Source organism: Hemibagrus wyckioides, linkage group LG10, assembly GCF_019097595.1.
Source record: "Hemibagrus wyckioides isolate EC202008001 linkage group LG10, SWU_Hwy_1.0, whole genome shotgun sequence".
NCBI lineage: Eukaryota > Metazoa > Chordata > Actinopteri > Siluriformes > Bagridae > Hemibagrus > Hemibagrus wyckioides.
In genome coordinates this window covers 21,101,988-21,124,437 of record NC_080719.1, presented here as the reverse complement: position 1 = coordinate 21,124,437, position 22,450 = coordinate 21,101,988, and the positions used below count along the sequence as shown (strand labels likewise).

The 22,450-nt window shown below is 37.0% G+C and overlaps 1 protein-coding gene and 1 long non-coding RNA gene across 3 annotated transcripts; one reads left to right on the top strand and one right to left on the bottom strand.

The window, feature by feature from the left end:
• Positions 1-8,176: 8,176 nt before the first annotated feature.
• Positions 8,177-11,189, bottom strand: LOC131360579 (uncharacterized). The gene is made up of 2 exons (XR_009205892.1): positions 10,794-11,189; positions 8,177-9,469 (listed from the first exon to the last, which is right to left on the bottom strand). It is a non-coding gene; the product is annotated as an uncharacterized LOC131360579 (long non-coding RNA).
• Positions 11,190-13,496: 2,307 nt separating this feature from the next.
• Positions 13,497-22,450, top strand: mcoln2 (mucolipin TRP cation channel 2). Of its 2 annotated transcripts, XM_058401802.1 has the most exons (14): positions 13,497-13,648; positions 14,279-14,438; positions 14,736-14,909; positions 16,541-16,694; positions 17,006-17,084; positions 17,166-17,262; positions 17,365-17,464; positions 17,817-17,929; positions 18,102-18,251; positions 18,684-18,785; positions 18,984-19,106; positions 19,425-19,631; positions 19,829-19,977; positions 21,824-22,450. In XM_058401802.1, the coding sequence occupies exons 1-14, from the start codon at positions 13,611-13,613 to the stop codon at positions 21,858-21,860; spliced, it is 1,683 nt and encodes a 560-aa protein (XP_058257785.1). In that variant the 5' UTR covers positions 13,497-13,610; the 3' UTR covers positions 21,861-22,450. The 2 variants fall into 2 exon arrangements, with proteins under 2 accessions (XP_058257785.1, XP_058257786.1); XM_058401803.1 differs by lacking the exons at positions 19,829-19,977; positions 21,824-22,450 and having other exon boundaries at positions 19,366-19,569.

The following is a 22,450-nucleotide window of genomic DNA, read 5'->3' as shown; positions in this document are numbered from 1 at the left end:
GGTACACATTGTCTGTAGATTCAAAAAGCATTCTGTGAGTGTCAGCTCTAATGTAGAAAGATCTTGTTGAAACACGTCAGACTGCTTCAGCTGTCAGTAGTGTAAGCTGGAAACAATTTCATTGTTTCATGACTTTTTTTGATGGCTTGAGAACTCTGCCATTGTTTTTAAGACATTTCTGCATTTTTTGAGTATCATATGGCACTTTTCACCAGTAGCTATTAAATATATCCAGATGGAGTGGGGGCTGGTTCAAGTCACCTTACCCTCAACGAGATTTTCAGTTTCCATTCACCCCTAGACTTAGCTATGGTGATGTTCTTTTGCTTTTGTTAGTATACTCTGCCCAGAGTCTCTGCATCTGTGAAAAGAAACTTAGATATTGCCTTCTGATTATAAGGAGCATATCTGATTTTACATTCTGGAATACATTATACTCTCTTTACATCATCATTTCAAAACAAATGGGTTGTTTTGGCCATACATTATGTAGTATGCTTTAGGTGTTCAGCTCTTAATGATGCAGGTGTAAAAGATCCTTAGCACCTGAGAGGGTAGTTAAAAGTCCTTTAAGCATCTAAAATGGTAAAGATGCTGCAGGGCCTTCTTCACCAGGGTTATTATGTGACAGAACCATGACATGTCCTGCGTTATGTGAACACCTAGGTACCAGAAACTGTCCACTCTTTCCTCTGTAGTCTCATTGATCTCATAGCTGGTAGTTCCTCTCTTGCTTTGTGCTAAAGTCCACTATCAATTCCTTTGTCTTGCTAATGTTCAGGTATACCACCATATCTCCAGGTTTTTAATCTCCTGACAGGTAGGGCATCTCATCGTTGTTGAACATTAGGCCCACCACAAGAGTGTTGTCAGGACACTTGATGGTGGTGAAGATGAAAGTGGCCACACAGTCCACACAACACCCATATAGCTATGACATTGTAATATTACAGGTCCTAGTGGCTCAACCATATTCATTACTATAATGTAACATTACCTAGCTAATCAGAAAGGAGCATTAGCTAAACAAATCGCAAAATACAGATTAAATACAGAACACATATGTTAAATGTGATAAATTAGCTTATGTTCTTTGTTTCTTATTTGTTTTGTTTTTATTGTGTTGCAGGTCCCAGGAAAAAGGAAGTATTGGAAAGTAAGTATTAACTGTTAACTGTGAAAAGGGAAGTATTGGCCTGTTAACTGTCAAAAGAAATCACAGTTATTTAAACATTATAAGCTAAAATATGGAAGTTATGCAAGAATGGAATGATTTCCATGTTTACATCAGGTATACCTATGCACATTTAAATCACTTGATGCACTAAAAGTGCACTTAACCTGCCTGGAAAGCAAAACTCTGGATCCGCAACCAAATGTAAATGTACCAGATACGTTTTGCTGTCTGTCATGTAGCTGTACTGAATCTTGAGACTGACTACTTTTCTAACCTTGCTAACTGCATATTAAAAGTAAACCATAAAGTCAGTGTCTACTGCACTTTCAAAGTTCACAAGAGTAAAGTAAAGATTCAAGTCAGAAATCATAGTTGTGATTACCTAAGTCATGACAGTGATGCTGCAGAACATCAAATGTCAGATGCTGATGATATGGAGGAGTAAGAAGAGGTGAGTGAAGAAGCCACTCAGAATCATCTTCGTGATTTAGAAAAACAGCTTGAGTACATCTCTTCTGTTAAAGATGCAAATGAGGGAGAAGCCTTGAGAGGAACCAGGCTCAGAAGGGAACCCATACTCAGTAATTAATGTAAAGTAAATAATGTAAATGTTGATGTTCTTTCTTCAACAGTTTATTTTCATATGCAATTGTGCAACCAAGATCTCCTGAGGAACTAATAGGTCAGTGTAATTTCTAAGTTAATTATTGACTTATCCTTCCTGATGAAAGCTGGCGGTGTGACAGTCTCCAAATGGTTAAAGCCACAGCAGTCCCCTGGGTCACAGGCTGTCTATCAACAGCAGTGGGAACCATGAGACTCCAACTGGGGGTAGAGCGTCTGGATGGATCAGGCAGGTCCAGAAAGAAAAAGTGGTCACACTGGAAACTCAGAACAGTAGGTGCTTGGGAGTGGGGTGTATAGCTTGACCGAGAAAGACAGAGAGAGAAAAGAGAGAGAGATATAGATTATGTGCAAAGTGCAGGCAAGCTATGACAGCATATCTAAAAGGGAGAGCCAGAAGGTGACAGACATGATAAACTTGATAAACTTGCCAGCGTGGTAAGGTGACAGCATCCAAACATCCTAGTACACAAAACACTCTATGGTCATGAAACTTCTAGATCTGCTCCTTTACCTAAGGAAAAATTATACACTGAAAGCTTGGACTTAAAAACTGAGACTGTGTCTAAATCCCGAACAATAATTGGAAGACTGTTCCATAACTGTGGCGCTTTGTAAGGAAAAGCTCTGCCCCCTGCTGTACTTGCTGTACTTGCTACTTGTGGTACTGCCAAATAGCCTGCAATCATAAAAAAACAAAAGATCACTCAGATACTGTGGCGCAAGACCATTTAGTGCTTTATAGGACAGTAATAGAATTTTATAATCAATGCGAAAGCCAATGCAGTGTGGATAAGAAAGGAATGATACGTTCATATTTCCTGGTTCTAGTTAGGACCCTATCTGCTGTGTTCAGGACTAACTGGAACATCAAGACAATAAGGTATTACTATATTCTAACCTAGAGGAACCAAAAACATGAGCTAGTTTTTCTGCATTGTGAAGTGACATCATATTTACACTATATTGCCAAAAGTATTCGCTCACCTGCCTTGACTCGCATATGAACTTAAGTGACATCCCATTCCTAATCCATAGGGTTCAATATGACGTCGGTCCACCCTTTGCAGCTATAACAGCTTCAACTCTTCTGGGAAGGCTGTCCACAAAGTTTAGGAGTGTGTTTATGGGAATTTTTGACCATTCTTCCAGAAGCGCATTTGTGAGGTCACACACTGATGTTGGACGAGAAGGCCTGGCTCTCAGTCTCCGCTCTAATTCATCCCAAAGATGTTCTATCTGGTTGAGGTCAGGACTCTGTGCAGGCCAGTCAAGTTCATCCACACCAGACTCTGTCATCCATGTCTTTATGGACCTTGCTTTGTGCACTGGTGCACAGTCATGTTGGAAGAGGAAGGGGCCAGCTCCAAACTGTTCCCACAAAGTTGGGAGCATGGAATTGTCCAAAATGTCTTGGTATGCTGAAGCATTCAGAGTTCCTTTCACTGGAACTAAGGGGCCAAGCCCAGCTCCTGAAAAACAACCCCACACCTTAATCCCCCCTCCACCAAACTTTACACTTGGCACAATGCAGTCAGACAAGTACTGTTCTCCTGGCAACCGCCAAACCCAGACTCGTCCATCAGATTGCCAGATGGAGAAGCGTGATTCGTCACTCCAGAGAACGTGTCTCCACTGCTCTAGAGTCCAGTGGCGGCGTGCTTTACACCACTGCATCCGACGCTTTGCATTGCACTTGGTGATGTATGGCTTGGATGCAGCTGCTCGGCCATGGAAACCCATTCCATGAAGCTCTCTGCGCACTGTTCTTGAGCTAATCTGAAGGCCACATGAAGTTTGGAGGTCTGTAGCGATTGACTCTGCAGAAAATTGGCGACCTCTTCGCACTATGCGCCTCAGCATCCGCTGACCCCGCTCCGTCAGTTTACGTGGCCTACCACTTCGTGGCTGAGTTGCTGTCGTTCCCAAACACTTCCACGTTCTTATAATACAGCTGACAGTTGACTGTGGAATATTTAGGAGCGAGGAAATTTCACGACTGGATTTGTTGCACAGGTGGCATCCTATCACAGTTCCACGCTGGAATTCACTGAGCTCCTGAGAACGACCCATTCTTTCACAAATGTTTGTAAAAACAGTCTGCATGCCTAGGTGCTTGATTTTATACACCTGTGGCCATGGTAGTGATTGGAACACCTGATTCTGATTATTTGGATGGGTGAGCGAATACTTTTGGCAATATAGTGTATCTTAGAAATATTTCTGAAATGAAAGAAAGCTACCCTGTGATATTATTTACATGAGCTTCAAATGAAAGACCAGAATCAATAATCACACCAAGGCCTTTTACTGCTGAACATGATGAAATGACTAACTAATGACAGAAAGACTATCTAGAGTTTGTAATCAGAAAGCTTACTTCTAGCTGCATGTGGTCCTAGTACGAGCACTTCTGTCTTGTCAGAATTAAGCAGGAGTAAGTAAGTAAGTATCCATTGTCTAAGGTCTTTTACAAATTCTTCGACTGTAATAAGCTGGTGTCTCTCATCTGACTTAGCTGAAACATATAGCTGTGTGTCATTGGCATAACAGTGGAAGCTAATGTCCATGTTTACGCATAATTGCACCTAAAGGGTAGCATATATAAGGACAAAAGCAGTGGGTCTAAAACAGAACCTTTTGGAACACCAAACATAACCTTAGAATGCATACACCATATAGATCTACAAGCTGAAAACAATAAGTCAAACAACACCTGAGCCAGGAGAGGACTGTTCTTTTAACACCGACAACATTTTCTAGTCTATCAAGTGGAGTAGTGTGGTCAATAGTGTCAAAAGCTGCAATAAGATCAAGTAACACCAGGAAGGAGACACAGGCCTGATCAGAGAACAGTAACAGATCATTTATCAGTGCTGTCTCTGTGTTATGATGAAGCCTAAATCCTGACAGATACATTTCATGAATGTTATACCTATGTAGGTATGAACAAAACTGCTGTGCTACAAGCTTTTCTCAGATAAAGGGGAGGTTTGATATTGGTCTATAGTTGGACAGCTGACAGGGGATGAGGTCGGGTTTTTAATCAGAGGTTTGATAACTGCTAGTTTTAAAAGATTTAAGCACATAGCCAGTGCTAAGGGAAGTATTTATAGAAGCTACTGGTATTATCTGTTTAAAGAAACATGTAGGTAAGGGATCTTGTATGCTGGTTGATAGTTTTGAGGATGAAATTAGTGAAATTAAATCAGGCTCTTGAAGGGGAGTAAAGCATTCTAAGTGCTGATCAGAAATAGCAGTAATATTATCTACAGGGTTATCTATCAAATTGTTTGGTTTAAATGAATAGTCTGATACCAATTTTTCCACTGAAATAACTCATGAGGTCATTGCTGCAGCATATAGATGGTGTAATGGCTTTTCTACAGACGTTTTACTGCTAGTTAATTTTGCTATAGTACTAAATAAAAATTAGGATTGGTTTTATTATCTACAATTAGGGCAGAGAGATATGCTGATCAAGCAGCAATAAGAGATATTTTGTAGCTCAGAAGACATTTTCTTTCCATGCTAATTGAAATATTACTATTACATTCTGATTAACACCTACTGGATCTAAGACGGACAGAACAACCGTTTTCATAGGATCTTCTGAGTATCAAATGAATGAAGTCTCCCACAATTAATGCTTTGTCTAAAGATACAAGTAAGTTTGAAATTAAATCTTCAAATTCACAAAATATCCCTGGAGGTCTATAAATAACAATTAGTGGAATTGACTCGGTGGACTTATTTTTTATGGCTACATAGGTTAGTGTAAAGTCTAGATGTTTGTGTGACACCTAGCTTATCATCATGAATAACTGTGAGACCTCCTCCCATGCCTGTTAGGCATGACTATATGTAACTATAACTGGGCAGTCAAGCTTCATTTAATGCTACATACTCGTTTGGTTTAATCTATGTTTCTGTTAAGCATAGAACACTAGACTTCTGTTCAGTAGTTGTTTCATTAACAATGAGTGATTTAGATGAAAGAGATCTTATAATTTAACAGTCCTAGTTTCAGATCAATGGTGCTGGTTGTGCATTCACTATGATTTAATTTTATGCTAATCAGGTTACTAAACAAATTTTCTGATTGTTTATACATTTTTGTTTTGCTCGGGGAACAGACACAGTCTCTATGTTATGAACCCTGGGTGATGACTTATTGCAGCTAGCAGACGGCCAAATTAGCCTGCTTGTCTGCTCCTTGGCCCTGGCTCTGGATTGTCACAGACCTGTTCTAAGACTATGTGCTATGCTGCAAGAAATGAGACCAGCACCTTCCCGAGACACTACATTACTCTCACTATCGCTAACCCTCTCTAGCATCTGGATGCGTACCTCTAAAGCTAATATCTTCTCCATCAGAGACCTAACTAAAATACACTTATCACAAGTAAAATTAACACTAACTACGAAGGAAGAATTACAAAATATCCTGCAGCTCACACACTGTACAAGCTGAATGTTTGCCATACTTAATGATTACATACCTTTGAATGAGGTGAATACGAGCAAAAAGGTGACAGTGAAAAATATTTAGGCAAAAGAGAAAATTAGACAGTATAAATTAAAACATCGACATGGCCAAGGTGTTGTCTATTTTATTGTTTGCTTAGATGTTGATTTAGCTTAAAATTTGGTACGTAGTATTGTTTGTGCTTAAAAACTATTATCTCCCCTCATATTTCGCTAATCAGAGCGCACAAATGGATCATTTTCATCTGTTCCACTTCTATTTCATTGTTTTCAAGCCATTGTTGTTAATGTACCCTATGGCGCTTTGCTATATTTTCAACAGTACCAATAAAATATATCAGGATCAAAGTGGGGGTAGGGGACGCTTGCTTATGTCAACTTACCCTCAGCTAGATTTTCAGATTCCATTTGCTTCTAGACTTGGTTGCATTCTGTCTGACTAGCAAGAATGACTTGGAGTTCTGTGTTGAGACATGATTTCTTTGTTCCATTTGACCAGCCTAGAACATCACTCTGTTCCTTCTGAGGTTGTTTTCACACAAAACTGTAGTGAAGGCATACCTAAATATAGTTTTCTGATAATCATTTGGAGCATAACGGCTCTAACGTCCAGGAATATATTGTAATTTGTTCATACCATGATATCATAACATCTCATATCATCTTTTATTATTCACTTGGCCAAACATTATGTAGCTTTATGTGTTTTTATATCATTTTTTACATTGATGTAGATTTATCTTAAAATTAGCTATCTAGTTCACCTACATAACTAATAAAAGAGGTGAATAAAATCATTCACCTCTAGACTTGGCTGATAGATATGGCTGCCACCTGTTTGATTGGCTAGAATGACTTGGACTTGGACTGTGATGAGATTCCATTGTTCCTGTTAACCTGCCTGGAACATCACACTGGTCCTTGTGATGTTGTTATGCTATGGCATCAATTTCACACCATATGTATTGTGGTTGTAAAAAAAAAATAATAATAATATACACAAATTATAAAAATAAGAAACAAGAAAAAGAACACGAAAAGAACAAAAAATTGCATTTTCTTTGCATAATTTACTGTCATGCTTAATCTCTCAGCTATTTTTGCCAAACGCGATGAAAGACCTACAATGAACACCACACAAGTTTTCTTGTGGAACTGGAAATATTAAAAATATGAAATTATAATTTAAAGTGTTATTTTGAGTTGGCACAGTTTTTTGTTGCTTTAATAAATGTAATATTTTTTTAAACATAAAACAGAACTATGACAGTAACAGCATTTGACACAGAAAAATGAATACTTACACAATACAACTATTGCAATAGGCAGAAATAGAGGTTGACTTTTAAAACATTATGCAAAATAACAAAAGCAAAAAAAAAGTATACCTTAAAACACAGACAAGTGCATCTCTACAGCAATAACAGTACTGTTATACTTGTAATGAATTACAGCCCTGAATATTCAGATTCTGCTAAATCCCCCTGATTTACAGGCTTGTACCATGACAGCTTTAAAGTCTTCATCCTTGGCCATGTGATTGTGTTAGTACAAGCACTGACTACTGGGTAGCACAGAGTGTGCCCTGGCATTCGGACTTGACAGTCATGGTCAAATATTTTAATTATTTAAGGCCTTCTGACAGCAGTAATGGCTTGAGTTCTTGGCCAGTAATCCACTGCATTATTTCTGGGACAGTGAATTTGGTTGGCCCACAGCTTCACACTAAACATTTTTGCAAATTATGGCATCTTTGTTGTCTATGTTTATCACGCCAGTATATTCACAGCTGATGACTGCGTCATCTAATTCAGTCATTGTCTCCTCCTCCAACCTCATAAAAGGCAATGACAAAGTAAACATTCAAACGAATACTCTGGATGCCTATTTCACGCCAAAGAATCCATTAACTTTATTTATCCTTGAAATCAGCAGACAGAACTCAATGTCATCTACATCATCCTTGGATATCTTGAGTACATCAGTTTGTCCAGTGGTGAGATACAAGAGCTCCACCTTGAGCTAAACTGACTGCAATGTTTTCTCCAGATGTTCTATTATTAGTAATGTAATGAACCATCTCAATGTCCATTACAAATTCACTTGAAATAATCATAGTAGAACATCACAGATCAGAAATGACCATTGTCAAGGTCACTGTTTGGGCAGCTCACCAGAGTTGACTCCAGCCTCACTGATAAATGTAACCTTTAGTTGGTTAATGGGATTCCTTTTCTTTTGTATCTGCCACTGCTTGAGCTCCCTTTCAAGAACGTTTTTCAGTGAAACACAGACTTGGAAACAGTTGTCCATATTCTTTGATACATGCTATGATAAAACTGACGTTTTTTTTTAGCAACCTTGCTTCAAATTGACATGTTTCAGGTTGTATCATGCACTGTTTTTCTGAGATGAACTGAATTTCTGTCTGATTCAGTGAAGCATAATTTTTGGATACATTTCAGGGCTAAACATTAGGCAATTTTATGTGCTTGTGCTTTGGACTAGTAAATTGGTCATATACTCGTCCAAGAAAAACTTGTTATGCTGCTCATCTATTTCTGAAAACATGGAGAGAGGTAGAAAGAGCACATCTCAGCTGATGAATAACATTAATCTATTACCTCTTCAAATAAAGCTGATTTATTCTTTGAGTTTTCTGGGTCTTTGTAACTCTGGATGTGGAGAGGCAGCACCTGCAATGGCACATCTGACATGTTGCCTTGGGCATTGTTTTCATTATTTAATCTCTGGCATCTGCAGGGAGAGTACTGAGGGCAAGTTTTTCTTGTGAAGGAACAATATACCACACTGTCTTCCCAGATGCTTTACCATTCTTGATCTGGGCATATGAATTGTAATATTCAGTGGTTGTTGTTGGATCTAAATGTCCCAGTGACCACTGAATTAAATATCTTTCACTTTGATTAAACATGTTTTGATGTCCCATAACCTTTATCTCTGAATGATTCATGCCCAATAAACTTTGTCTTGGTTCTTTTTCCAAGTCCTGCTTGGACAAATATTAGTTCATCTGCAGGTGAAGGGGAAGTGTCACAATTTCAGAATCAAGCAAATAGATGTTGAAAACAAATGATTTCCAAACATTTGTCTTCTTTCCTGGTGTGCTGTAAGCAGTGTTCATTATTTTTTTGCCTCCGGAAAGTGCTGGGAAAAGATCTACAAGTAAAATAGAAAGAGTCACAAAGAGAAACACAGCAGACTTTCATATACTGTATATAAAAAGCTACAAATCTAGGTTTTACTAACTGTCATCTTGAAACATTGCATGGGTTATTTATGCTTCATATTACCAACATGCAGCTGACCATTTCCTGATGAATGCTTGAGTGTGTCAGCCTCTGATCCTACTGCCCCTGACTGACCTGAGCTTGTGGTACTGCAGGACTGTTATGCCACCTTTTTTATGCTTGTTTTTTAAATACCATATGGCACTTCGTGGCTACCCTCTGTTTGATTGGCTAGAATGGTGTGGAGTTCTGTGATGAGATACTATTTAATTGTTCCATTATATCAATCTTGTACATCACTCTGGTCCTTTTGATGTTGTTTTTCTGCTATTAGTATATACTCTGCCCAGAGTCTCTGCATCTAGATACATCTTTCTGATAATCATTATGTTATATTATGTTAGGGGTAATATGTGTTAATTTGATGAAGATTATGCTTAAAATGAGATATGTTCCACTTAGTATTTAATTGTGTTCAAGCCATTTCTGCATTTCACGAGGAGCACTAAAATATTACAGGATAGGGAGGGTGCTGGCTCAAGTCACTTTACCATCAGCTAGATTTACAGTTTCTATTCACCTCTAGACTTAGCTACGGCCGGTGTCTGTTTGATTGGCTAGAATGACCTGAGGCCTCATGTATCAACGCTGCGTATGCACAAAAACCTTACGCCAGCTTTCACGCTCACGGTCGGATTTACTAACAGAGAAATTAACGTGAAAATGTGCGTTCCTCCACGCCAACTTCGTGTCTGGAGTACGTACATTTTTCGTGTTTTTTGTCCGTTGGCGCCTCTTAGAGGCAATAAAGTGAAGTTGCAAACATTAGACTACGAATTATTCTACAAGTCTATCGCACCAACACCTCTGAGAAACATTGCTATTCATTTTTAATTGATAAAATAAGCTAATTGACATCATATGTTTCTATCAATTATGCAATTAAGTAAGAACATATAAAAGCATGTGCAAATTTAAAGAACGCTTAGTTTATGACAATGGCAGCGTTGGCCTTAATAGAGGACATTGCCAATGGCCGAATCCGAAGAGAACAAGTTTTTAGGGACCACAGTGATTTTCTGGACCACGATGAAGACTAGTTTATCAGCCGATTCAGATTTCCAAGTGCAATAGATACGTATCTTATTATCTCTGGTCTACTATTGGTCAGGTACATTGCATGCATTTGAAAATTAAATGCAGACTGGTAAACTATATGTTTACCAAAGTTAAGCAAATAAATGAGAAGTTACCTTCGGGGCATTGATGTAGTAAATCCGAGTCTCCCACAGCAGCGGATACTATTCCAGAGAGTAAACTGTCGCCCACAATAGAGGCAACTCTTTGCTCAAAAGGTGTAAGTTCATCGACCCCTGTACCACCGCCTGCTCTGTCCACACTTTGTCTGTGCGCAGCAGTTCTCGGCTTAACTTCCACCTTTATGTCAGACCATTTCTTTTCAAGCTCGGGTACAGTGCGATTTTCAGATCCCACTGCGTTGACCACATCAGCCAAACTCTCCCACTCAATTTTTTTTCTTTTGTTATTAATTCCAGAGGACAACGTTCCAAATAAGATTTTTTTTCTACCTCTGATAGTAGCACCTCCAATTCATTTTCCGTAAAGTTTGTTTCTTGCTTGGTTTTGCCATTTTCTTGCTGTTTGATTTTGCCAAAGTGGACACGTTACATATTTAAATTAATTTATTTGAGGGAGGAGACAGGGTGGGGTTTGGTGCTCGTGCATGTGCGCTCAATTTCAAGTTAATTGGGATGTACAAAGAGAATATGCGTGGGATTCTCCGTAAAAATCTGATTTTTTTTTTGTGCGTACGCACATTTACAGCTTTGTCCGTACGCAATGTTTTAGTATTAATTCAACGCAAGTCTTTGTACATGAGGCCCCCTGGAGTTCTGTTATAAGATGGGATTGTTCCATTCAACCAGCCAAGAACATCACTCTGTTCCTTGTGATGTCCTTCTGCATCTATTAGTATATACTCTGCCTGGGGTCTCTGCATCTGTAAATAGAAACTTAGATATGTAGATAGATATTGCTTTCTGATAATCATAGCTTATCTGCTTTTACATTCAGGAATACATTTTACTTTCTTTGTTAACTCCCTGAGAAACAGGGAGGAATTATCTTGACTACAGTTTGTGCAAGTCTCCTGAACCATTGCTTTGACTAGAATCACTTTAAAATAAACACATAAATTATACAAAATATTTATCTCAATTATAACATATGAAAAATTATATAAAACCATGACAAGCAAATATACACATATAAATTCACTAAAGACAAAAGAACAAAGGTTGATAACTAGGGGAAGGGGTAACTAGGGGTAACTCTCTCAAAATATTTCACAGGTACTTCTTGTCAAGAAATGTCAGAAAATTGTCACCAAATTTTGGGTTGGGGGGTTAGACAAAAGCAATCCAGCTCAGACTACCTCACTTTGAAAATTACCGATCATGACCAAAACTAACATTAAATAATATGAAATAACCAAATCGTTTGACTTAAATAAAATTGAACACGATTTTAACATACTAATGAATATTTATTACCCCATTATTTAGCAGTTCTTTGTATTTTAATCTTATCTTATGAAATATTAATGTTCATTATGATATCATGAAATATTTTACTTTGAAATGACAATTGCTTTTTATCATTTGTTACATTTTCAGACCATGATAGCAAAACAAAGGGCGTCTTTTGTTGTTCACTTGGTCAAACATAATGTAGCTTTAGGTGTCACCTATTTATTGTTTACAATACCACACATCTAAATTTAAGCTACAATTAGCTCAAATTTAGATATTTATTATTGTTTGGGTTAAAAACTATGGACAATGTTCACCTGTTCACACTATTTTATTGTTTTCAAGACATTTCTGCAAGTTTTAAGTACCCTATAGCAATTTAATATATTTTCACCAGTAGCTATAAACTATCAGGACAAAGTGAGGGCTGGCTCAAGTCACCTTACCCTTAGCTAGACTTTCAGTCGCAATTCACCTCTAGATTTTCTTATGGCTGATTTCTGCCTAGTATAACTTGGAGTTCTTTAATGAGATGGAATTATATTGTTCCATTTTTGCAGCCTTGTACATCACCCTGTTCCTTGTGATGTCCATTTGATTCTATTAGCAGATACTCTGCCCAGAGTCACTGCGTCTGTAAACAGATACCTAGATTTTGCTTTCTGATTAGCATTAGGACCATGTCTGCTCATACAATCAGGAGTATATTACTTTCTTCTTATCATGATATTATAACAAATATTTTGTTTGTGATTTTCTTGGCCAAACATTATGTAGCTTTAACATCTGCATATTATGTAATTTACCTAGGAATAAATGTATTGTTGTAAATGTAGGTGTAAATGTATTGTTTACTTACTCATAGTTAATATAGTTAACTGTGCCTACACAGTCTGCTGCCACAGTCCGGTGAAAGGAAAAATTGCAACAATAGGCCATGGGGTTGGACTTTGGACACCCATGCTCTAGACCTACCACTAAGCACACTTTAGCGTCACAGTAGTTTCTGTAAGCTGCTTCATTTGCCAGAACATAATTCTAAATGTTTTTGACATTTTGCCATTGATCTTCATGCAATAATCCATTATGACAAAACAACATATTTATATATTTTTGCAAATTTATTTAAATTCTAAACAGTAATGTATAACAATAAAATGTACAGAAACTGAATGGGTCTCAATAGAATCTGAACCTAGTGAATATTTTGTACATGGCTAGTAAATATCAGCGCAGTGTAAGCGTAGATTCCAGGTGCTCTGCTCCAGTCTACAGATTATTTTAGTAGACTGTTTTGGAGTCTTAAGCTTTGTTACAAACAAAATTACAACAAGAAGACCACACAGATTTTTTTAAAACAAGTGCTAGTTTAATCTTTTATTTAGTACTCTGAACAGATACTGCCTACTTGAGCCGCTGCCAGGTTTATGATTGGTCAACAGCTTTGGTCAACAGTGAACTGGTTTAGGGAAGATGGTCAGTCACTCTGCAGTCTAGTCAGTTATACGAGCATGGAGCATGGAGCTGATTGCCATGCCAGATGTCGACACTACAGGGTAAGTCATTAAGAAATAATTTATTATTCTTGGAATTTACTAACTTCTAAGAGCAGTTCTACACACTACAGAAACTACAACTATTGTTTTATATACACACACACACACACAGAGAGAGAGAGAGAGAGAGAGAGTTATTATGAGTTGTATAAGTGCTTTTTTTGGTAGTATTTTGAGCGTTTATACATAGCCTTGGACTTTTGCCATACAAACACTGTCAGTGCCCTTAAAAAGAATGGTGTAATCCTCTTTTGTGGTTTAAACAAAAACTTATCATTAAGTCTTTTCTTGCATTATGGACTAGTCACCTTCCTCATTTTAAGAATAACCATGTCACAAGAGAAAAATGATCATGTGCAGCAGATTTGTGTTTTGTGAAATGAGAACTTGCTGCTGTGTGGGTCACTTTAGGTGGAATGCAAGACTGCCTGTGTTTCTTTGATAGATACATAGTTGAGTACATTTTGATTCATTTGTAAAACTTGGATTAGAACTCTGACCTCTGATCATATTTAAAGCAGTAAAGTTGTTACTGATTCCCTTAACTGTATCTTCATATGTCAGAACAGTTGTTTTTCTTCAAGCACTACAGTAATTACATTTCTAATCATTTCTGTCTGTCTCTTTCAGTAACCCCATGTCCATGAGCCTTGACCAGACAATGGAAGAAAGCCTAAGAGATGACTTGAGATATTACTTCATGAGTCCCTGTGAGAAATACAGAGCACGGCGACAACTACCATGGAAGCTGACAGTACAGATTTTAAAAATCGTCATGATTACGACTCAGGTATGCAGATAATTACTGTCTTAGACTTCTTAAAGATGCTTCACTTCTAGTTCTGTAGCAGCAGTGAAATAACAATAGATACGTGGGAAGTGTCTTTATTATTGCACAAAAATAAAAAGAGGTGCTTCAAACTGTTTCTTGTCTGCTGGGCAGCTACAGAATGCAATTCATTAGTCATCTCAAAATATGCAGTAGGCTGAGCAACATGTGAGAGAGAATAATCTTAAGAATAATCGAGAGTGCTGTGTGAAATCTCAGAAGGAAGAATTATATCTGTTGTCTCTGTTCCTTTTGAAGCTTATTCTCTTTGGGCTAAACAACCAGCTCGTAGTGACCTACAAAGAAGAGAACTTGATGGCCTTCAAGAATTTGTTCCTGAAGAGCTACAGTGGTGTGGATGAGGACGACTATAGTGTAGCTGTCTATACTAAACAGAGTGTCTTTGATCATCTTTACTACATCATAGATCAGGTTTGTCTTTGTTTTGTTTGCGTTCAAGTGTCTCTTTTTTACTTTCATTTTTAATGTTTGTTTGAACTTTCATTATTTGGGTTCAGTGCAGATTACCACCCAATAGTTCTTCCATATCACAGAGCAGTTACAAATACATGGTGTTACGGCTAAAACATGCTTTCACTAAGATATGAGCAGATCTGTTGACGCACCTTGTCGGACCACTCCTCATTTAACATTACAGAGTGGTCACTCGATGGAATACACTGCCTGCCTTATTCCTATCCTGCTCCATACACAATAATGCCTATAGGTGACAACTGTTTCTGTTCACTGCTCCAAATGCATTTGTCTATATTAGTATTATTTGACAGGAATGGTTGAATGAACCCGAACACCAAAAATCTTTATCAGAATATTTTTGTGAGCTTTGTAACACAAATGTAACACACATTTATGTAAGCTTCAGCATCACCAGTCAGATGTCTTGTGGGCAAAACAAATTTTATAACAGTGTTGTCCTGCACAAGTTAAAAAGTTTACAACAACCACCTAATAATATTCTTTCAAGTTTGCTTACTACAAGTTTTGAGGGTTTGTTATAATCCAGAAAGATCAGAAATGATCTTTTACATATTGACATATTTATTTTGTGAATTTCGGTTTTTTTAAGTATAATAATAATGCATCCTAATGCTAATAGTGCATCTACTATTTGTGTCATGTTGACACATGCTTAATATTTGCCCCCACATCACATGAAAGTAAAAGCTCTCTACTCTAGGCTTAACCAGATGCCTGTAAGCTTTTGAATATTGTAGCTAACTTGAATTCCTATCTGTATTCATCTGTGTCCTGCGATGGACTTCCCATCAAGACATCCTACATGAAATGTGTGACTGTACATATGGAAGAATCTCATCAGGATAGTTAGGAATCTCTTTGTTTTGCAGAATATGTTACACAAATGATTCATTTGTCATGGTGCATGCACACGTATGACATGTAACACATTAAACAGACCAGACAAGAACATGATATTCAGGAAAGTAAACATTTAACTAATCAAAATATGAAATAAAAATAGAGTAATAAACATAAAGATAATATATAAAGAAGTAATTAAGAAAAAAGATGGAAAAGTGAAAATATATGTACATGTAGGGTCTGAGAAATCTGAAATTAGATAACTGTTGTTTACAACAGGTTACAGAATGATATGATCTGATGATTGTGCTGTAGTGCAGGGATGCATTTGTAATGGAGTGACAGTAAGAGTCACAGTTAGAAAAGCAATAAAATAAAAACAGCAAGCAACGTTTCCTGTGTGGTTAGTGAGCACTACATATCTTGTATCTTTGATGGTCTTCTTTAAGAGGAAGAGACTAGAAGAGGTGATGAGCAGAGTGAAAGGAGTCAGTTATAATCTTCCCAGCACAGTTTGTGACCTCACTGTTGTAAATGTCCTTAAGCATCATCAGACTACAGCTGACCACTTGGCTGTGGTGGTGCTGAGGAACTCGAATGACACCACAATGGAAACCACAGAGCCTTTAACTAAAAGTGTGTGTAAATAAATTGATTTTGTGATAGAACATAAAGTGTAATAGAGCAAAAAGTGCATTCAGTGTGTGTTGTCTGTCTTGTAGTACTCTCAGTTAGACGAGCTGTCCGTGGGCTCTGTCGGCTATGCCGAGGAGGATGGAGAGATACTTCCTTTGGTCATCTGTAAAGAGTACTACAAACAGGGCAGCGGGAAGCATTCTGAAAAAACCTATGACATAAATTCCCAAATGGAGTCAGGTTATTACTGTGTCACTCATGAATTTTTATTTTATTATATTTATTTTTTGGGGTGATGAGTTCTTTTTCCAAATCCTTTCTGTGGTAAAAATCAGTAGTAAATTAACACTCATTTAAGGAAAATAATAATAATAATAATAACAGGCCAGCACAGGTATGCCTTTGGGGCCCTGAAATTTTTTTTTTTAAATGTATTACACCATAAAACATTTTTATAGCACATCCATAAAATTATGTCAGAATAAATGATAAATAATTGCATGTAGATGTTACCCTTGCCATTTCATTACCAATTAATACGTACATTTCAGTTTGCCTAACTTTGGAGCCCAAGTCTGATGCAACATGGAGAACTAACAATGCCTCTTTTTTTGAGATTGACTTTTACAGGTATGCACTTCTGAATATTGTTCATTTTCTTTACCATTACATCTTTAGCTGCTTAAACCTCATATATTTCTTTACAAACAGACTCATTGCTATAGAAATCTCATTCCGGCTTAAAGGGATCAACCTACAAACCGTCCTGTCACATGAGTTGCCCGATTGTTACAATTTTGCTGTTTCGGTAAGATGTTGTCTAGCAAAATTGGCAAATTAGCAAATTAATCAGGCTTGGATGGTGCTTTTACAGACTGTTATCTTATATTGATATTCAAATTTCCCCCAGATTACATTTGACAATCAGTGCCATAGTGGAAAAGTGAAAGTTACCCTTGATATAGATGCTGTTAGCAGTGCATGCAAAGACTGGAACATTTCAGGTCATGGTAAGGGAAGAAATATTACTGTACAATACATAGTAATACATAGTATACAATACAATACGGACATCTGTTTTAATGCAACACTTCATTTGTAGCAGTTCATAACCAGGGAATGCCTGAATTTAGATGTTTTAATAATTTTTAAGTTCAGGGAGACCTCTAAAATTCTAATAAATGTTAACTGATGTGATGTTATATCTAAAAAATGGAAAACTTGTGTCCGCTAATTATAATGAATCAGATTCTTGTGAAATGTATATTCATTTAGATAGGAAATCGAAATGCACTTGTTTAGTTATTTATGGAAAATGCCTGTTAGTAGAAATAATTTACAATCTCTGCTTGTCTTTTTCAGCTCAGAAGAACACTCACTATATTCTGATCTTTGATGCTGTTGTAATGCTTGTGTGTCTGATCTCTTCTGTGCTTTGCATTCGCTCTATTTTTCTTGCTATTAGATTACTTCAGGTAAACCCCTGTCCATGAAGAACAGATGAATATTTATTGCAGACAAGTGTAATTAAAAGTCTCCCCACAACCACAGCCACCACCCTGTACATTTATTTCTTTTTTTAAACTAGGATTTGTGCCTTTGCATAACATTTTCTGATATGTTTTATGATTCTTTCTCTTTTTGCAGAGATTTTCCAAGTTCTGTCTTTGGAAATATAATCATAAAGTATGTGAGGAGGACCAACGGGAATTTTTAAATGGCTGGTACATCTTAGTAATAATCAGTGATGTTATGGCAATCATAGGGTCAATACTGAAGATGGAAATTCAGGCAAAGGTGATTATGAAATATTATTTCATAATGAGTTAATTTATATTATCATCATATAAAAGGTTTTATGGGTTTACTACAATCAGCATTACTGTAGAGGGAAAAAGGACATGTTTTTTTTTATTTTTTTATTTTTTTTACAAACCCTCAACTTGCTAATATACCAACTATAAATAACTTTTTTTGGCATCGAATCAGTTAAAATGTCTACTAACTCTACAGATGATATTTCATTAAACCTCCAAGAGCAGGTCCATACGTTCCTCACTCTCTTAACCTTAAATTTAATTTGTATGTCAACTAAAGATAAATGACTGATACAATGGTAGCCTTATTAATAAGTTGATTGGTTACCATTGTGCAGTGGATGTTTACTTTAGCACCAAGGAAGATGTTTGCTTCACTGCCAAGATACATTTTTCCTCTTTTTTCTCACAGAGCCTGACAAGCTATGATGTGTGTAGCATCTTTTTAGGAACATCCACACTCATGGTGTGGGTTGGTGTCATCAGATATTTAGGTTATTTCCAGAAGTATAATGTAAGTATCTCCCATTACATTTGGTGTCTTTTTTATAGTCCATAAATGACACATCTTAAGCCAACACTCTGTCTTATGTGTATAGATTTATTAGCATTAGCTTTATTCCAGGCTACATATATGCACATATACTGTAACTATGTACAACATACATTGTAGTTATTAGGACTTATAATAAGCTCATCTCCACCGGTGCAGGTTCTTATCCTCACTATGCAGGCAGCCCTACCCAACGTTCTCCGCTTCTGCTGCTGTGCAGGGATGATTTATCTTGGCTACACTTTCTGTGGGTGGATCGTTTTAGGGCCCTACCATGAAAAGGTAAAATAGTGCATAGTGTATTGCTTAAAAGTTGAACATACAGTATAAAAACCACGAGACCTCTTAATGTTTTGACTGTGTGGACTGTCCTTGAAGGTATATGGCCTCAGGAAAGGTGCAGTCGTGTACTGTGTGCCTCAGTCTTTTGACCATAAGATGGCAGCATTTGTACTTTGTTGGTGAAAGCTTATTGTTGTCTAGTTTTAGCAGCAGATGTGTGAAAATGACTCTTGTTTTTTCCACTACATAATCTTTCAAGCAAGTAATTAATAATGCAGTGTCCTGTATGTCTGCATGGATTGGTGCCATTGGGGCCAGTTTGAGGGTCTGAGCCGCGTGGCCGAATGCCTCTTCTCCCTGGTGAACGGGGACGACATGTTCTCGACGTTTGCCGAGTTCCAGCAGAAGAACACTGTGGTGTGGCTTTTCAGCAGGGTCTACCTTTATTCTTTCATATCTCTCTTCATCTACATGGTGCTCAGCCTTTTCATAGCTCTCATCACAGATGCTTATGAGAGTATTAAGGTACGGCTCTACCAATCATGACAGCGCATAATTCAAAGAACGTTAAAGTTGAATGCATTTTCAGAAGCTGATGTGGCATCTTTTCTGTGTTGAAAAAAGTAATATTTTTTACTTTGTTGTCTTGTTGTGTAACATGACCGCTTTCAACCCATGGCTACCCTCATATTAACAAACTTTTCTTTCCCTTTGTGGGTTAGCGCTACCAGAAAAACGGGTTTCCCATGACAGAGCTGCAGCTGTTTCTGAGTGTGAAGAAGGAGTTCCCAGAGGGGGAGGATGTTGTGAATGGAGAGAAAGGCAGCCCCAGTAGCTTCTTGTCCTTCACTATGCTATGTGGCTGCAGAAGGTACACAGTCTCAGGCTTGTCCCCAGTGAGGCGAGGCCACAGTGGAATAAGAAATGAAATTAGTGGTGCTAGGGATAGGTGGACACACCCAACTATGTGCTGATTACAGAGGCATGTAGGGCTAGTCAGGGAAAAAAATCTGGAGGAGAATTCTCCTTGGCTATGGGCAGCACTTGTGATAAGCAAGCTCATGTTGTGACAAAGCATTTTCTCTGATCAGTGTTTTCAGACTTTTCAGTTGATGTTTTTATTTAAACCAGTTCTTTGATTTTAAGTACATGATCCACATTAAACCTTATTTCACATGGTAGAAAGCTATGAAAATTGAAGATATGAACAGTTTTTATCTGATCTCTACTTCACTACACATGTAGATCATGGCCGTCACATACACAATGTCTCATAGTTGTTTTTTTTTTTTTTTTGTCATTTTTGAGGAGACAAGCTATTTAAGAACATTTTCATAAGCATGGAAGGCCTGGAAGATATCCCAAAAAAGAAGAGTGCTCAGTGTTTATTTGCTTTGTCTGTAGGGAGTGTCACAGAAATCCTGACCATAATCTGATGCTTTATATAAACCACAGATAAAAGCCACTTATCCACTTATGTAGTTAGAAGTGACAAGCTTTCAAGACCCTGAGAAAATTAGAGAAGAGACAAAGTGGGTTTACATCTAATTTGGGTTTTGTCCAGATATGTATCACTGGTCATTAGATTATTGCAAAAGTGATGCATTATGGTCATGTTAATCTCTGTGAAACCTTGTTTAGGCAGTCAGAAGATGCATGTCCCCTTTCTCACTTAACCACTGATTGATTTTTTTGTGTGTGTGTCTGTTGCTCATTTGAGAAAACAATCAGTTTACTGGTAGCCTCCCAGTTACAGTTGTTGGACATTAATATTATGACAAAATTTTGTTGCCAGGAAAATATATTATCAGCTACCTGCATCAGTTACCACAAGTTCCCTATTTTAATGAACTACAAAAAGCTATAATCAGGGATTTCTCGAAAGTATTTATGGTATCAGCCTATTAATCACCCTTTTAAGATGCTTCTCTGCTTAATTATGTGTAATTTTCAGTTCAGATCAAGTAGATGGATTCCAGATCCAGATTGTATTTTTGTTAAAATCTAAAATATAACAACTATTTAACTACATAAGTAACGACTTGAAATTATTTGAAATTGAAAATAAGTCCCTTAAATAAATAAATAAATAAATAAGCAATTTATTTTAAATATTATGAATTCCCTAAACATTGCAAGACTCCAGATAAAAATGCTTTACAGATTATAACTTTTATATTGCATTCAGATTTTCTTAAATAATTAAATGATTGTTCTTGTGTTCTGAAGACAATAATATATAGACATATCAAACTATATGGGGAATATTAAAAATAAAATTATAGTGAATTACACGTGAATGTAAAAAAATAGACATTCAATTTTAGCAAGTGGAAATACATTACATACAATAAAATACAGCTGGTTAGCAATAAACCAAATTTAAGATCACTGAACCTATTTGTAGATGTTTTCTTTACTCATTTCAAGCTTTTATCTTCTTATTCTATTGGCAGATAATTACTAATACTAATAGAACGAGACTTGCTCAAGCTTGAAAGGAGTACAAAAATGTAGAAATAGGTTTAATGATTTTTTATTTGGTTTATTGTAATCTTCTTAAAGAACATAAATCGAAAAGAAAATTTCCACTTGCTAAAATGTAATTTTATTTTTTGGGACTTTTATAGATGTCTGGATGCTTGGGCCTCCAAAAAGGACTACATTACATATGAAATCCATGTACATGCTTACATTTTTGTGTTGTCTCTTTGCAGAGTTTCCACAGACGATTGTACAGTTCTCATCAGCTGACCTCATGATGAACAACAGCTCAATAAACTGAGGCAAGGCTGTCTTTGGGTAGAACATCGGTCATCGCAGATGTTCAAAATGCCTCCATTATACTGTGTAGACTGTATACCATCTACCCTATCGTTTAGATGTGTAACAGAGAGGGGAACATAACCCGCATTAGCCAAAGGAAGATGGCGATCCGTAATATCCATGAAGAGGACTGGAATATAATTAAGGCTAAGGAGTAAAAAGATTTGCTGGGAAATTCATCTTAATGAGGAAGTGCAATGTTATTCCTGCCATATGTTACAAATACAGGAAAAGTGACTATTTTCCATTTACTCATTAACAGAAGTAAAGGCTCCAATGCAATCGATGAACTATAAACCAAGGGTTAGATATTGTTAAGAAAATTTAGCAATTGGATTGAACTCTTTAATTTTAACTTGAAAACGTTCACAAACTCTGGGAGAAAAAGACTCTGGATGTTTATTTATTTGTTCATGTGGAAGGAAACATATTTGATGTATGTCTGCTCTCATGTCTTATTGTTACATAACTAACTCAGATAAGTAACTCAATAAAAAGAAAGGTAAGAAAACAAAGGC

Coding starts and splice junctions, on each gene's coding strand:
- mcoln2 (XM_058401802.1), top strand. CDS start 13,611: ATGGAGCTGATTGCCATGCCAGATGTCGACACTACAGG. Junction 14,910..16,540: donor TTTACTACATCATAGATCAG/GTTTGTCTTTGT, acceptor TCTGTCTTGTAG/TACTCTCAGTTAGACGAGCT. Junction 18,252..18,683: donor AGATGGAAATTCAGGCAAAG/GTGATTATGAAA, acceptor TTTTTCTCACAG/AGCCTGACAAGCTATGATGT.